Source organism: Nothobranchius furzeri, chromosome 14 (assembly GCF_043380555.1).
Source record: "Nothobranchius furzeri strain GRZ-AD chromosome 14, NfurGRZ-RIMD1, whole genome shotgun sequence".
Taxonomy (NCBI): Eukaryota; Metazoa; Chordata; class Actinopteri; order Cyprinodontiformes; family Nothobranchiidae; genus Nothobranchius; species Nothobranchius furzeri.
Genome location: NC_091754.1, coordinates 17158957 through 17175423, shown reverse-complemented (window position 1 = coordinate 17175423; position 16467 = coordinate 17158957). Strand labels below are relative to the sequence as shown.

The 16467-nt window shown below is 42.4% G+C and overlaps 1 protein-coding gene across 2 annotated transcripts in view; it reads right to left on the bottom strand.

Moving 5' to 3' along the window:
* edar (ectodysplasin A receptor) overlaps positions 1-14337 on the bottom strand; it is a 48339-nt gene extending 34002 nt beyond the window's left edge. For both annotated transcript variants that reach the window (XM_015966695.3, XM_015966696.3), the window contains exons 1-2: positions 14020-14337; positions 510-572 (exon numbers count right to left, since the gene is read on the bottom strand). In XM_015966695.3, the coding sequence (XP_015822181.1) occupies positions 510-557 (48 nt within the window). In that variant the 5' untranslated portion in view covers positions 558-572; positions 14020-14337. The remainder of the gene's footprint in view (positions 1-509; positions 573-14019) is intronic.
* Between the last annotated feature and the right edge of the window lie 2130 nt (positions 14338-16467).

Below are 16467 nucleotides of genomic sequence, written 5' to 3'. Positions count from 1 at the left end.
ATGAGCGTAGCACATCTTGTAGTTTACAGTTTACAAGGTAATCCAACTTCTTAGTACAGTCTTAGCCTGTAATATGAAGAGATCACAAAGAAAAGCAGGCAGGGAAGCGCAGGGGCCTTTTGGTAAACCCTGCCAACAAGTTTGTACATCAAAACAAGCAGGAAATCTTAGATTATAAACATATCTGCTCTGTGCAAAACTTCAAGTTTGACTCATTGGTACAAGCGTGGAGAAGTTGCACAAATGGCTTCTGCAGAGTCTGGATGATGCACGCCGCCTGTGGAATCGACTGTGGCTGTGATCTTTAGCGCTGGACCAACATGCTTTTATCAAGCAGCAGCAACAGGAAGGCCCAGACATGAGAGCGTGTAAGGAGGAAGTAAACAGCAGACCACAGGATCCAGATAAAGATCAAAGTAAGAAAAGAAGAGGGTGCTGAGTGAGGCCGGATGAAAGCGAGGAGGCGGGGTTATTGGAAATAAACTCGAGTATTTTTATAAACAACCTACCAATAACGACGACAGGAAGATGAACTTCTGACCTCTTCTCTCTGACATTGCTGCGTCTTCTTCCTGGGAGAGCAGAGGAATAGGAATAAACACTCCTGCATCTAAATCCTTACAAACTTTCAGCGTCTTGTTGTAAAACGTCACTTATCAGCGACGTCATGAACCAAAGCTGCCAGCGGGAACGCCGTAGACGTGTGTGGCCCACATGCATTCAGTGGCTCGCTAGCATCACGTCATCGCCAATAAACAAATAAAGAACAGCCCGTGGCACAATCCTGACTCAGAGCTGTGAGCACATTTCACAGCTGACTGATCTCCGCTTCAATACGGCCAATCCTCAGCTGTCATATTAGACTGACAATTAAAAGTAATTTGGGGTCATTTCTGCAACAAATTCGAGGAGAAAAACACTCAAGGCCTGTTTTAAAGTTTGACTACATGTAATTATTATATGAACTCACAGGGTAAAAGTGCATTTTCAGCTCTGTAGTTGAATAAATGCCTGGTTTGTGTCACAAAATTTGTTAGAAATCCCTGGACTGCTTTGAAAATGTGCCATCTAAAGACCATTTCTACAAATGACAAATAGAAATAGTGCACTGACTAACTTAAAAAAAGATGTGACAAATGTTCAAAAGATGCACACGGTCAATACTCTACCGGAAATAATTGTGCAAATACAAACAGGAATATTGTTCCAGTTTATTGGAGGATTGATGCAAAAAGCAAATTTCCTGATTACCTTTCAAAAACAAGGAATAACGAAAGCATAGCATAGCATAGCATAGCATAGTTTGTTTATATAGCACATTTAAAATGCAGCATGGGAGCTGCCCAAAGTGCTGCACAGGCTAAAACAAAAACACAACCATTACAAGGAGCTAAAACAAAGGATAAAAATCTCAATCAAAGGCAGATAAAACATTAAAACAATGATACAATAAAACACTAAAACGAGTCACTGTCTAAAAGCCAAAGTGTAAAAGTGGGTCTTTAAACGAGATTTACAAACCGCCAGAGATGGAGCCTGCCGAACTCCAATGGGCAATGAGTTCCATAGAAAGAAATCTGGTGGTTCAACCGTAAATTATAGTTCCACCTAAATGGCACTAAGTACATTTTTAAGTACATGCTAATTCAAAATGTTTACATTTAAAAATAACAAGTAACCAATGACGTTTACATCTTGCAGTTAATGAAAGCCGGGACTAACACTGAAACATGTTACGGTGGCGTGTCCTGAAAGGGCAACGTAAAATAAAACAGCACTAACTATTAGAGCTCAAGCGACTTCATCATGTAAAGTGTTTTATTTTGGTAGATTATATCTGCATAATCCAACTCCGTTCCGGTTCCTCTGGGATACCCTTCTGTCCGTATTTTGGAATCACAGCAGCAAAGTGTGAACACCAGTTCTGGGACTCATCATCAAAAATTTTATTTATTTTTTTCTTCACCTTCACAAAACGTTTCGGTATGAATCCATTTTCTAAACGCAGGAACAGGCATGCTGACACGTGGGTTTAAAGCGTGACTGTTTTCAGTAACAAACCCTCAAGTCGAATCAGTTCACGTTAACGGATTAACTTTAACTCCATTAAACGTGTGTGTGTGTGTGTGCGTGTGTGCGTGTGTGTGCGTGTGTGTGTGTGTGTGTGTGTGTGTGTGTGTGTGTGTGTGTGTGTGTGTGTGTATGTGTGTGTGTGTGTGTGTGTGTGTGTGTGTGTGTGTGTGTGTGTGTGTGTGTGTGTGTGTGTGCGTGCGTGCGTGTGTGTGTGTGTGTGTGTGTGTGTGTGTGTGTGTGTGTGTGTGTGTGTGTGTGTGTGTGTGTGTGTGTGTGTGTGTGCGTGTGTGTGTGTTGGAGACTAAAAAACAGGGAGGACGTTGCAATTATCTACAATCTGAGATCAAAATCTGTCTGCCTGGCTCCAAACGCTGGATTTCACTCTTCCGTGTCGCATACTTTAGATCTTCAGTGATGGCTAATTCTCCAACTTTAAGGGTTTGATCTTTGTTAATTACAATATCTACACACACACACACACACACACACACACACACACACACACACACACACACACACACACACACATTAACACAGCATTCACTTCTGAGGGGCAAAGTAAGCTTAATTGCGCTAAACCCTGTGGTCAGACCACAACCGGTAGTGTGTGTGTGTGTGTGTGTGTGTGTGTGTGTGTGTGTGTGTGTGTGTGTGTGTGTGTGTGTGTGTGTGTGTGTGTGTGTGTGATGAGGAGATAAAAAGCTAGATGGAGCTTTTTTTTTCAAAATCAGGAAATGAAGAGCTGCCAAATGGCTATGGACCCCCTCAAGGCTAATCATTAAGGGGTTAAAGTGGTGCACACACACACACACACACACACACACACACACACACATACACACACGTAGCACTACGGTTACATTTGAAGACTCTCGGTGTCTTCTAAGAGTCTGCTGTACCTCTTTCAACCCTGTGTCTCTAACCCCAGCTCTCTCTGTTGAGGCAGGTCTAAGATGAAAGTCAGCTCTGAGTCTTTAGGCTCCCCAGGGTATTAATCTTCTAACGATTGTATAATCCCTGATAAATAACCTGTCTGTCTTTAGTCGTGTCAACAGGTTTGTGTATGTCATTTTTAAATAGCACCAGCAGAGACTAACAAACGTGCCGAGCTGTCCCTGGCACCGTCAGTGGTTTCACTTCTATGACTGTTTTATATTTTGTTGCAATTTCTGGACTAAACAGAATCTGAGGAGTTTCTGGAACCTCCTCCTCTTCATTAGCTTCACGCCTGTTTTCCATTTGGTTTAGTTCGATTGCTCTCAGTATGGAAGGCCACATGAGAAAGAGAGGAAGATGTGCTTTTCTCTCATCACAAATACACACACATTTAAGGTGAGATATGATGTTTATGCTACTAAGGCAGGTGACGGCTGTTTTTCCACCAGATTAAACACCATCAGGACCCTTTTTTTGAGCGTGGGACAGTAAATATCACCCAAAAATCCCCCTGCCACACATTTGAAGTTCGCTGTAAACCTGCAGCAACTACATTAAGTGGCAACTTCACTTGAATGCATAAAGCAATAAGAGACAGCTGTTGGGATTTTAGCCCATTTCTTTTATTTACATTCAACACATCTCAGTTTAATGTGAAAACGTATGATACAGCACCATTGTTGTGCAAACATCTGGAGGGAAGTGAGAGACTTCCACCTTTTGCATATGTTCTGATTGCGCTTTTTCTTTTTAATCAGCGACTTTTATTCTCACTCTTATTTTATTTTTGTTGCAGGTAGCTCGTCTGCTAACTGGCGCCTTATTATTTACATTCAGATTAATTTCAGTTCATCAGTTGCTCTCGGAAATACGCCCCCTCTGTCTCGCTACCTATTTATCATCGTCATTACAGAGGGGCTGCGTGGGAAACTGCTTTTCACCGTCATCATTTAACTCAATGATGATGGCTCGTTTAAGTATTAGGCCAATTAGTGGCCAAGGAACCTGGCCAAGGAGCAGAGCATGAATGTGGTTAGAGGATGGTTTGTGGTTTCCTGAAAAGCATTTCATTTCTGATGACAATCCCATTAGCAGCGTAAGGAGTTTGGGTCTTTTAATCATTTTAGGTTTTGGTGTGTCTGAACGGAAATGTCTGTTATTCAAAGAAAAACATTTTATGTTTTGCTTTCTGTTCCTTTGGAGCCATTTTCAAATGACCGTTAACGTGAATTAAACCTTTTATGTAAAGCTGCTTTTACCTAAACCTTTTGTTTTCTTATTTTTAACTCAAATTTTTAATCTTTCATCTGTTTATTAAAATTTTTAATTCATGACTTAATTTTTTCTGATGTTAATTTATTTTTGTTTTGAGATCATTATGATTGTATGACTTTGTTTTATTCTGCTTTGATCTACGTGAAGCACTTTGGGATTCTATGTCTGATAAGTGCTAAATAAATACAGTTTACTTACATACTTAAAGGCACGGTATGTAATATATTTACTACTATCAAATTCTGTGTTTCCATTCACAAACTTGTCCTTTTTTCCATCCACCCATCCATTTTCATCCGCTTATCCGGAGTCGGGTCGCGGGGGCAGCAGCCTAAGGCGGGAGGCCCAGACTTCCCTCTCCCCAGCCACTTGGGCCAGCTCCTCCGGGGCAATCCCAAGGCGTTCCCTGGCCAGGTGAGAGAGATAGTCCCTCCACCGTGTTCTGGGTCTACCTTTAGGCCTCCTCCCGGTTGGACGTGCCCGGAAAACCTCACGTCCAGGAGGCATCCTGACCAGATGCCCAAGCCACCTCAACTGGCTCCTCTCGATGTGGAGGAGCAGCGGGTTTACTCCGAGCCCCTCCCGAATGACCGAGCTTCTCACCTTATCTCTAAGAGAGAGCCCAGCCACTCTTCGGAGAAAACTCATTTCGGCCGCTTGTATCCGCAATCTCGTTCTTCTGGTCTTTACCCAAAGCTCCTGACCATAGGTGAGGGTAGGTACGTAGATCGACCGGTAAATCGAGAGCCTCGCCTTCTGACTCAACTCTCTCTTCACCACGACAGACCGGTACAACGCCCGCATCACTGCAGATGCAGCACCAATCCGCCTATCGATCTCACGCTCCAGTTTTCCCTCACTCGTGAACAAGACCCCGAGATACTTAAACTCCTCCACTTGGGGCAGGACCTCATCCCTGACCCGGAGAAGGCATTCTACCCTTTTCTGAATCAAGACCATGGTCTCAGATTTAGAGGAGCTGATTCTCATCCCAGCTGCTTCACGCTCGGCTGCGAACCGCTCCAGCGAAAGCTGAAGATCACGTTCTGATGAAGCCAAGAGGACCACATCATCTGCAAAAAGCAGAGACCTGATCCTCAGGCCACCAAAACGGATGCCCTCCACACCTTGGCTGCACCTAGAAATTCTGTCCATAAAGGTAATGAACAGAATCGGTTTCCGTTTTTCACCGTTTTTTTTTTTTTTTGTACACTGACAAAAAAGATTGGCCAAAAAGTTGACTTAATGTAATTTAAATACATAGAAATTTTCCATGTAATTTTTACACAAGGCCCACTTTTAAGGTGACATCTTATGTTTACATTTATTTCACTTGTGTTTAACAATTTTAATAAACAACAGTTGCGATTCTACAAATATTAGTTAAATCTTACATAAAATTTTTAGTTGGTGATTACTACACAGTAAAAAATGGAGTGTTAAAATCACAGTGTAAACTTGTTTTACCCCCGATAGAGTGTTTACAACTATTTGAAGAGTAAACCAGCTCAAACAACAGAGTTAAAAGTCAGATAAAGTCTGCAAACATGCAGTCATAATTTCTGCACTACAGAGTTAATTGAATATACCCGTTGATGAGCAGTTTCAATCTTTTTTCCTCCTTTGGTCAAATGAAGCGCAGATGACACACTGGAGAATTGCTGCCCCCTTAGCAAACTCTTTAAAGGTCCTATATTGGGATTTGATTAGGTAGGGTTTACTAAACAAGCTTAATTTAGGTTTACACTTAGTGGATCTGATTTTTGTTCAATAGTTTAAAATTTTTAGTTAAATCTTATATAAAAGCACTAGCTGGTGTTTTCTTTGGCCAAGAATCTTTTTATTTATTTTTTTTTTTGAGTGTTGTGGTCGCCCCTCCATCGTCATGCGCCATCTTGAAGTCTGGTGGCTGTTTAGGGACATATAAGATATAATGCTCTGCAGTCTGCTCCTCGACTCTCTTCCCCTCCTCTCTTGAAAACGCAGGAAGTTGGAGCGGTTCCCCTTCTCCTTCTTAACAACGGCCAGTTCTCTCCGCGACAGCCTGGCTGGTTTGGAGAAATCTTCTCCTCATACAAACCCAAATAACGTATCTGCTGAATTGAAAGCTGGATGTTGTTGCTAACATATCGCTTTTTTGATGTATGTGGGCTACCGTAGTTGTAGTACCTACTCTGGGCTGCGTGGCACTAAAGATGACATTTTTATCACACATTGGGGCTTTCAAATACAAAAAGAACAATGTTCAACCAAAGTTGCAACAATCTGATAAATAACTATGATAAAAGGCTTCAATTGTTCTTCAGGGTTTCCTGGAAGGAGTCGCAGAGACATTGTTGTTGTGGTTCTGGAACTGTGAGCACTTTCTAAAATTTTGCACAGTAATATAAAGCATCTGGAAAAAAGTTCTCAGTTTAGTTTCTGTGATGAAGGAACATGAAAGAGCATAAAAACTGGTAGGTTTTATGACTAAATAGCAAATAACAAAAGAAGGTAAACTGTGAACAAATTGGACATTGTATTATTAATGAAGAATCTCTGAGGCTCACACCCCACATGACCTGGTCCTTTACAATTTTTTCAGAAATGTTTCTAACGTTGTAATTACCACTAAAATGTTCTAGTTTTACTGCAATTGTTTGACTCAGACTCATCCCCAACAGTCTCAGTCTGGTGAGATACTCGCTCTCACAGCTACAGATCCATTCAAGTGCTGAATACGTAATCTAACTCATTTCATCCTGAATCCTCGGGGAGATTTATGTTCCAGTAAAAGAAAAAATGTTGGTCATTTTACTTCAGCAGGTCAAAATATGAGTCCAACCTGCCACAAATGCCTTATTACACACACATGCGGACATAATCATTTCCAGCTGCATGTAAGTTCCGAAGTTAATCAGCGCTCTGGTTGGGAGCTCAAAACCCTAAAACGGCAATTACTTGATCTCTTTACAGACCAGGGCTCAACCTGCCAAATCTGCACAAGATCTCAAACAGATGTCATACGATTTGACAAGCTTCAAACCCCGCGTATTCATGCGCGTGTTAATCCGTGCATGCAACAAAACTGCTTATTTTAAAAGAAAAGGTCAACAAATGAGCCGCAAATGTATTCAAGTTCCACCCGGCATTAAGTTATAAAGGATAAAGCTGTACTTGTGAAATCATAAGCAGGGCGATAATCTATGTTTTTACTGGTATTTAAACTTCAATGCACTGGGGGTTTGTGAAAGGGAAGACAAAACACAAACTTGATAGATTTCACCCCTGTTAGGTTTCTGTAGTCTCATCTGAACCACCACCAGTTCAGGTAAACAACTCACTCCTAAAATAAAAAGGTGTGTCTTCATATTTCTACGTTTGATTGATATAGAAAAGGAGGTGTCACACCCTGTCCTGTCTCCCCATTCTGTTCAGTCCCGTGTCCATGTTAATTGCTCCCACCTGCCTCTCGTTTCCCAATCACCCAAGCTCCCAGCCCTCTTGTATTTAAACCCCTTCAGTTCTGCGTCTCTTGTTGGATCATTGTTTCCATGTTACCCCCAAATTCCACTACCTCCACTCCGCTCCGGTCCGCCCCCGCCTTCCGCAGCCGCTCGCTTCCGAACTCAATTTTTACTGGTACCCGCTCTACAACGGCTCCGCTCCGGTGCGGAGACCTGAGGGGGGCAAACAAGCATGCGCGGGATTTTCGAGATCTTGCGATACAGTCCGAGCAATAAACGCGGAAGTTAGATCCAAACACCCGTTGTGTGGGAGAAGCATCGGCATGAACTGTTGAATCTGCCCATCATTTGTGTTGAGAGATCAGCAGTGTTTGGATCAACAAAGAGTGACTACTTTGATAGTAGAAACTGTATTTATGGCTTACTTTTGTGCATTTAAACTTCAGCCGCCATTGATAGTTGTTAAAAGTTGTTAAACCTGTGCATATGAGACAAAAAACGCCTTTTGTTTATCGATTTAGTGTGAAAAACAGAAGTTGTGCTTGCTCCCTTTCCTGTTGGGCGGTTGTGATTCCTGTCCATTTACTGCGGAGGTGCTCCGGCGTCCGGCGAAAATAGGATCGATTCTATTTTTGCCGGACGCCGGAACAGAGGGCGGCGCATGGCCTCAGTAGTGGAATTGCTCTGATTAACTACAACGGGACCGATTTTGCTCCGGCGTTCGTGTCGGAGCAGAGCGGAGCGGAGGTAGTGGAATTTGGGGGTTAGCGTGTTCTCTATTAAAACCTTTCATCGTTCCTGTGCGCCTGCTTACCTGCTTCCCTCACCCGCATATGGATCCTTGCATCCGCTTCATTCACCGCCACGCGCTGACAGGAGGTATTTGAAATAAATACAGCCACCAGAATGATGGGATAAATCAAGTGTAACTGCTTTTATTGTAGTCCTACTATTGTTTTCAGTTTAACACCATGTCATTGCAGATTCCATGCTGTCGTTCTTTTTTAAAACACAGAAACGGTTTTGTTACCTGTTATTGATGCTACAGTTTCGTCGGCGAAACTGTAGCGTCAATAACAGGTAACACAATCGTTTCTGTGTTTTAAAAAAGAACGACAACATAGAATTAGAAATAACGCACAGCAAGAACACACCTAAGATGTCATTGCAGTGTCAGTGCAAGGGTTGTAACCAATACTCGTCCCCCGAAATGCTCAAAACTTCTGAAACGTGTCGCATATTCTACACTGAGCTTCGGTTCTGTGACAGTTCAAGTGTCTTAGCTGTCGTTTTTGATGTCGAAGAGGAATTAGCCGCCGGCGCTTCTTCCCCCGCTTATAATTTGGACACGGCTTGAGGGTAAATGCAAGAGGGGTGGCGGCGGATGGCCTGTCTGTCAAACTGGACCAACTGTCTTCTCCTTCCGCTAAGTCAAGCCACAAAGCGACCCTAAGACGATGACTGGAAAAGGACCTAAAGGGAGTCAGGCATGTGTGTGTGTGTTTACGCAACGCGCTCCTCTGCGTTTCAAAGTATTTATCAGTCCCGCAGGAAGTCCAACTCATTTAACAAAATAGCCACAATGGTTAACTCACAAGGAGGTAAATGAGCTGGAAATATATACATCTAATTTGCGACACGAGGTTTGATGTGAAAATAAACCCCTAATTAAAGAGATTTGCAACGCCGGAGACAGACACAGCCTCAAACAACAGCTGGGGCTTGTCTCCTGTTAAATATCAGTTTACTCAATGACTGCATCGCTGCGGTTAATCACAGGATTTGCACAGAAGATGCTCTGGTGCAACTCGAACCATCACCAACAATTTATAGAACAAAACAACAAAATCTTCGTTCCTTCACCTCTACGAGAAGATTTTTGAACAAGACGGAAATACCACCTCCAATCGTTTGAGTGCTCTTGTTGAAAAAGATGTTTTCGCCTGAGTGTGTGTGACTTTTTTTGTTTCATCTCTCTTCATCTTTTGATTGCTTTAATTATAGACTTACCGTCAGGTTCTCCCTCAGAGCTTAGGAAAAAAACAAACTCTTAGTGTGCGCGAAAAGAAGCAAAAAAGTATATAAATGCCTACGCAGACTCGCCCACTCGTGTATCACACACACACACACACCAGTGGCAGCTCCAGTCAGTCAAGAGGCACTTTGATTCTCTGCCTGGCAGTAATCTGTCTTTCATCATCTCCTTTCCTCGATCCCTTGTTCCCCTCTTTAGCTCAGCTGGGGCAGAACGTCTCTCCTTCTGTCTCTGCGTCTGTCTCTGTTTGTTTTGCATTGACTGTAGGTGGGAAGCATAATCCACAACCTGGAATCCATTAGTATTCACCTTTCCTTCTCGCTGGCTAACGCCTGGAATAAAGCAATCAGCAAATAAGGCAGGACTTCTGACTTAAAGAGATGTCACTGATCATGTTTTCTTTGTTTTCTTAAGTGTATTTAAGAAAAGGCAGCTTTCATTGAAAGATACACTTTGAAGAAAAACAAAATCACTGGTCCCCCCGCCTGTTTACATTCATCGGATTCATGCCTATGTTCGACAGACACGCATTTTCACACCTCTGGAAAGGCATCTGCAGGTTCTCTGGGAGATATCATTTAAGTCTTCTGCATATTTAAGACGCATGCATTTAGCTGCAAGGAGCAACTTCAAAGGCAAAATCCGAGTTAATCCATTTAAAAGGTAAAGACTTAAGAATTTAAGCATTGACTCCGAGGTTGTTGCAAATGTTCAGAAGGACACATGTTTACCCTTGCGTTGTTTCACCTGCCACCAAAAGCTTAACTGGAATGGCACAAAGAAACAAACTCAACCAATGATTAAATTCCCACTTAACCACAATAGCAGCCAACTCTAAAGGGTTTATGTCCATTTTAAACAACAGACAAGTCGTCATACAATTATGCCATGCAACATAATGCAATCCCAAAGCTGGCTGGGTACCTTAGAACAGCAGTAACCAACCTTTTTCTCCTTGAGGACCATTTGCCTGTGTCCAAGAGAAGCCAGAACCCCACAGCCCCAACGCCTGCCAGTATACACACATGAAAAGTGATTAAACACAAACACACACGATTGATAAAGCTGATGCAAACGCCAGGCTGGGAACCACTGCCATAGAAGATCAACTAGAATTGGCTGAATTTACTATCCTGTAGCTTTTGTGGACCACAGATTTCAGGTCCTTTTTTCCCTGAGTCCAGCTGCACACAAAAAGGTGGAGAGTAAGCTGCAAAATGTAAAAATCTGAAATCCCCTGACGTGTTATGATATGTTTATACCTTCCTTTGAGATATTTTGAGCACGTGAAGTTTATTTTTAAAAATGGAGATGGTTGGAATAAAGTTTGACTGGTTTTATTTGCCGATACCGATAATGGGGGGGGGGGGGGGGGGTCCATTTTCAAGGCTTTCTAGGCGTTTTCCATTTATCTGTGTGCTAAAATGTCATTAATAACAACAGTTGATGGAGATTTTTTTCATCTGAAACACTGACGTTAAAAAGTGTTAAATCTTAATTTTGTGCACTGCTCAGTGTTAAAATCAGACATTTAAAGTTGAATGTGCAATGTGTCCGAATGGCATCTTGTGGTCAAATCTGGGAACTGCAGTCCATTTTTCTAAACAAAAGCTCACTTTCTCACTGTTCTGTGAGTTTCATGGCTGTTGCCAGTTGGTGCGAAAGTCGGTGTTGCAGCGTTAGCTCGGTGCAGACTCTGCAACCTCGCAGGCTCAGATTGTAAACGGTAACAACTAACAACTTTAGTTTTTTTGAAAAGGGAAAAACTGATTCCCCCCCCCCCACCACCACCACCACCCCCACCCCACCCCCACCCGCCTGAGAAGGAAATCTGTTTTAGTAAAACCTTCCTTCCAACATGACAGAGACATTTGACTGTTTTAGGATTCTTTCATTGTAAATTTCTTACACATTGCTCCTTTAATCCAACAAAACAATTAACTGATCGAGTATTAAATATGTTCAAAGCTGGAATATAAAAGTATATATTTTTGAATAATTTTTTAAGTATTTATTATGCAGATGTTATTGAGGAACATTTAAATGAAATCCTGCAGCATTACAGGGCTGCCTGGGATGTGCCTGACTTTAAATCAGCTTGAGGTTCATTGGCTCATGCCAATCTATAAAAAATGGTAAATATCGGGCTGATGTATCGGTCTACCCCTGGCTTGGAAAGCAAAGCAACAGTGATCATCAGTGGTATCAAAGTTACATTTTATAAATAATAAACATTTTTGGAAGCACAACTCTCTCTGCAGCTACCAAAGTGTGACTGGGAATAAAGAATATTTTTACTATAGTACGAATAACTTCCCCTCCTTCTATTATTACATAAATTTTCTATAATTTTAGAAAACATCTGGCAAATATAGAAATTAGAGAACTTTGTAATATAATGTTTGACTGCAATATAAATTAAACATCATGTCAAGATGAAAACTAGCTTGAAATCCTTGCTTTGCAGCTTTTGTTGCATGTGCTCCTCCCTAAAAACTCCCTTAAAAAACCAAAATATTGATGTTTGCATTGTTTTACGCAAGAAATCACACAGGCTACGAGTGACAGCCTAATCTGAGAAGTTTGTCTCAGTTTGCAACTGGACACAGATTAGCCGCAGCGACACGTGATGAGCTGGTGGCCAACATGCTGATTCTGAAGAGCTGAGGGGCGTAAACAGCTGAAATCAACCTTAACCAAAGGAAAAAATAAGTTTCTCCTTTTATAAAGTGTAATCATTCTTAATTGCATGACAAAATACTGATCGTAAGTCATCTCAACGTAATAAAAACAACTCCAATGCCATGTAGGAATAAAGCTAATAAAGCAGATGGTCCTGATGCAAGTACGGCCATGTGGGCATAAGCTCCCACCAAACAGTCAAAGAAGCAATAAATTATTCTTTGAAACAATAGAATATGTCAAAAATTACTTCCATTAGTAACCTCTGAATGACGTGTTAAGCTGAAATTTCCTCTTAGATGTGTGTAGTATTAAGAAAAACCCAGAAAGGCCCTCTGAGCTCTATAAATGTCTCCGCTGCATTGGATTAAAATCAGCTGTGATTCACATAAATCTCAGCAGCAAACTTTCACAAGAAAAACACACAAGAACCCCCTCTCCTTCCTGTGATACCGCTCCAAAACAAATAGAGTTATTGTGTGAATTCCAGTTTGTTTTAAGTGGCCGAGGCGAGTAAGTAAACAAATGATCTGTTCACTTCTGTCTAGCACTGGATGATTGGGACTGCGGGCCCCTGGCTTTGGGAGTTGTTCTGCCTTCATCCCTTTAATCCCCAGAAACCACATTAACGTCTTTTGAAGATGAGTTAGTACTCCCTCCTGTTTCTTCTCTGTCTTCTCTACCTTTCTACCTCCAAACATGAAAGATTTTCAAGACGGCAGTGACGGGTTGTGCTGCGGGGGCTGCAGGAGGAGTCGGAGAGACAGCGGATAGAGTCGGATTGATTTCCTCCTCCAGCAGCTTCAGTTCAAAGTCAGCAAGGAGACTTCAGAGGCGCGGCAGGACCTGACACGTCCCCCCAGCCGGGCTAAGCTGCCTGTCTGCGGGCAGGACTTTCCCTGGGGGCCCCCGGGGGCCCAGGACAGTCAGGCGGCACCAAGAAAACAATTACGCAGATAGATTAGGAAGGTGTGCAAGGGCCACAGACCTTGTCAAACACATAATTTACCTTGTGGATCACAATTAAGAGTTAAACAAACTTTTATTTTTTCTTTATTACTAATAAAAGGTATCTAGATCTCCATGTTTTGGTGATAAATCACAATTTGTCCACGTGTTACTGGTGTCTAGACTATAAAATCAGTGATGAGGAAATTAGTCTAGGTCATTGGGCGAAAGACTTTGCACCAACATGTGCATTTTTCTTCACATATTTTAGAATTTTTTTTGGGAATCTGCTCAAACATTCACTTTTTTGTGAATGGAAATCCGTTTCTCTATCCACGCACACACACATCTGCATCATTGAGATTTAAAGATCTGCTCCTCAGGTGTTTAAATAACGAGTTATTAATGTATAGTTTGACAACTGAATGAATTATTTACGTTATTCCTTCACTGATACAAACACCTCAGATAAGTGATGCCCGTTTTTCTGTGAGGTAACGTTACAGTAACGCACATGTTTGTCTGGCATTGAAAGAAAAGAAAAAAAGAGAGAAGTGTTGCTCAGGAATTTCCCCGAAGTCATGCAGCAATCTGTCCCTGCATTCCTGAACGTGGAGCTCTTACCTGGAGCTCGGTGATCGCGGCGTTGGGGTCTGTTTTCTCCGGTGGTTCTGCAGAATGGTCGGTTCTGGGTCGGTAATCAGGTTCCTGCTCGGCGTCCGCGGAGCATCGCCGTCAGACTGGCTGCGTTTAGAGGCTTTTACTCCGCACAGCATGCGTTGTGTCTCAGCCTCCTCTCACTTTGGTGCATGTCGGTGTGTCTGCAGGCTCCTCCTTGATAAGTGAGTTTGTGATTTTTTTTTCTCTCTCCGCCCTGAAAGAGAAACTGATTAAGGCACCAGGTAGGCTGAGAGTCACAGCAGCAATTAACACGCCGCAGGTTATGACTCAATCGTGCCCTCTAGAGTTGGAAAGCGCGCCACTGCATCATTGAAAGAAAAGGAAATGTGTCAGACAGATGGCACGGTTTTGGAAATAAATAACTATTAAACAGTTAAATAAAACACACTTTTTGGTGTGATTTAATTGCGTTTTTATTGTAATAAGTTTTAGTTACAGGCAGACAAAAGAAGATCTGAAATGGCATCAGTTTTTCTTACATTTACTAAGAAATGTCCAGGCCAATTTAAAGGGACATATTATCAAAACTCACCTTTACCATACCATACCACACCATATTTATTTATAAAGAACCATTTCAAAATAGCATGGCAGCTAACCAAAGTGCTGTACATAAAAAAGGCTTGACCAAGAAACACAATAAGAACAGGCAAAATACACAAGAACAAAGCATAAATAGTTGGAGATAAAAATTCCTACTAAAAACAATAAAATAGGAGAACAGTTAACAGCACTATAAAATAAAATAATGCGACGAATGATAAAAACATTTGAAATGGCACAAATAAAACGAAATAAAATACCAGATGGTGCGAGGTGCCAAAAGTGAGCAACTAAATCATAAAAATGGAATTAAAAACTCAAATCCAGTGCTAGATTGTCATGAAAAGTGTCACAGAGGGAAGGCAATGCTAAAGAAGTGTGTTTTCAGGGCCGACTTGAAACTGCTAACAGAGGGAGCCAGACGCACACGGAGGGGCAGAGGGTTCCAGAGTTTTGGGGCTGCATAAGAGAAGGCACGCTCCCCCCGTGATTTGTACCGAACCTTCGGAACAACAAGCAGCAGATGATCTGCTGACCGAAGGGCTCGGGTGGGAACATATGGGGTCAGCAGGTCCGTCAGATAGGATGGGGATGGGCAGTACAACGCCTTGTAAACATATAACAAGACCTTGAAGTTAATCCTAAATTTGACTGGGAGCCAGTGTAAATCTGCGAGGATGGGTGTGATGTGCATGCGTCTGTCAGTGTTGGTTAAAAATCTGGCCGCGGCATTTTGAACCTTCTGCAGTTTGCTTAGGGCTGAAGCATTAATCCCAATCAGGACAGAATTTGCGTAATCCAGACGTGAAGTAATAAAAGCATGAATGACTGACTCAAGATCCGGGCGTTTGAGGATTGACGTAAGACGAGTGATGCGGCGGAGTTGGAAAAAGCAGGACTTGACAGTAGTGTTGACTTGTGAAGACATTGAAAGGTCAGAGTCCAGTTTCACACATAGGCTAGTGGCACATGATTTGAGATTGAGTGGGAGAGTTGAGACATCTAAAGCACCATTCATGTTAGTGGGGCTAAAAAGTATGGCATCTGATTTGCTGTCATTTAACCGTAGGCAGTTTTGAGAAAGCCAGGATCTGACCTGGGAGAGGCATTCTGACATTATAGAAAATGAGTCCTGTTGGTTGATTTGAAGGTAGATCTGGCAATCATCTGCATAAAAGTGGTAGTTAACCCCAAGACTTGCTAAAATCTTACCTAGTGGTATTATGTAAATTGAAAAGAGGAGAGGGCCCAGGATGGAGCCCTGTGGTACTCCCCATGGAAGTGGGACACTGGGAGAAGAGCAGTCTCCAACATGAACACTAAAAACACCGACCATTAAGGTACGACTTAAACCATTCGAGGGCAGTACTGGTCACACCCACCCAAAATTCGAGTCTGTGAAGAAGGATGGTGAGGTCTACAGTGTCGAATGCTGCAGTCAGGTCGAGTGAGAGTAACAGCACATGGGAGCCAGAGTTAGTCAGAATCAAGATGTCATTGAGTACCCTAATGTGTGCAGATTCTGTGCTGTATTCACGTCTAAAACCTGACTGGAATGGGTCAAGAAGCCCTTTGTCATCTAGGTGAGAAGTAAGCTGCGTGAGAGCCAGTTTCTCAACTACTTTTGAGATGAATGGAAGTTTTGAGATGGGGCAATAATTGGCTCAGTCTGACTGGTCAAGGCCTGGTTTCTTTAATAGCAGCTGAACAACTGCATTTTTAAAAGCAGCTGGAAACACACCAGAGGAGAAGCTGGAATTGACAATATCCAAAACAGCAGGGGCCACCGCTGGAAGGACATCGCGCAGCAGTCTTGGAGGAAGGCTGTCCTCTGGAGAGCCTGAGGGC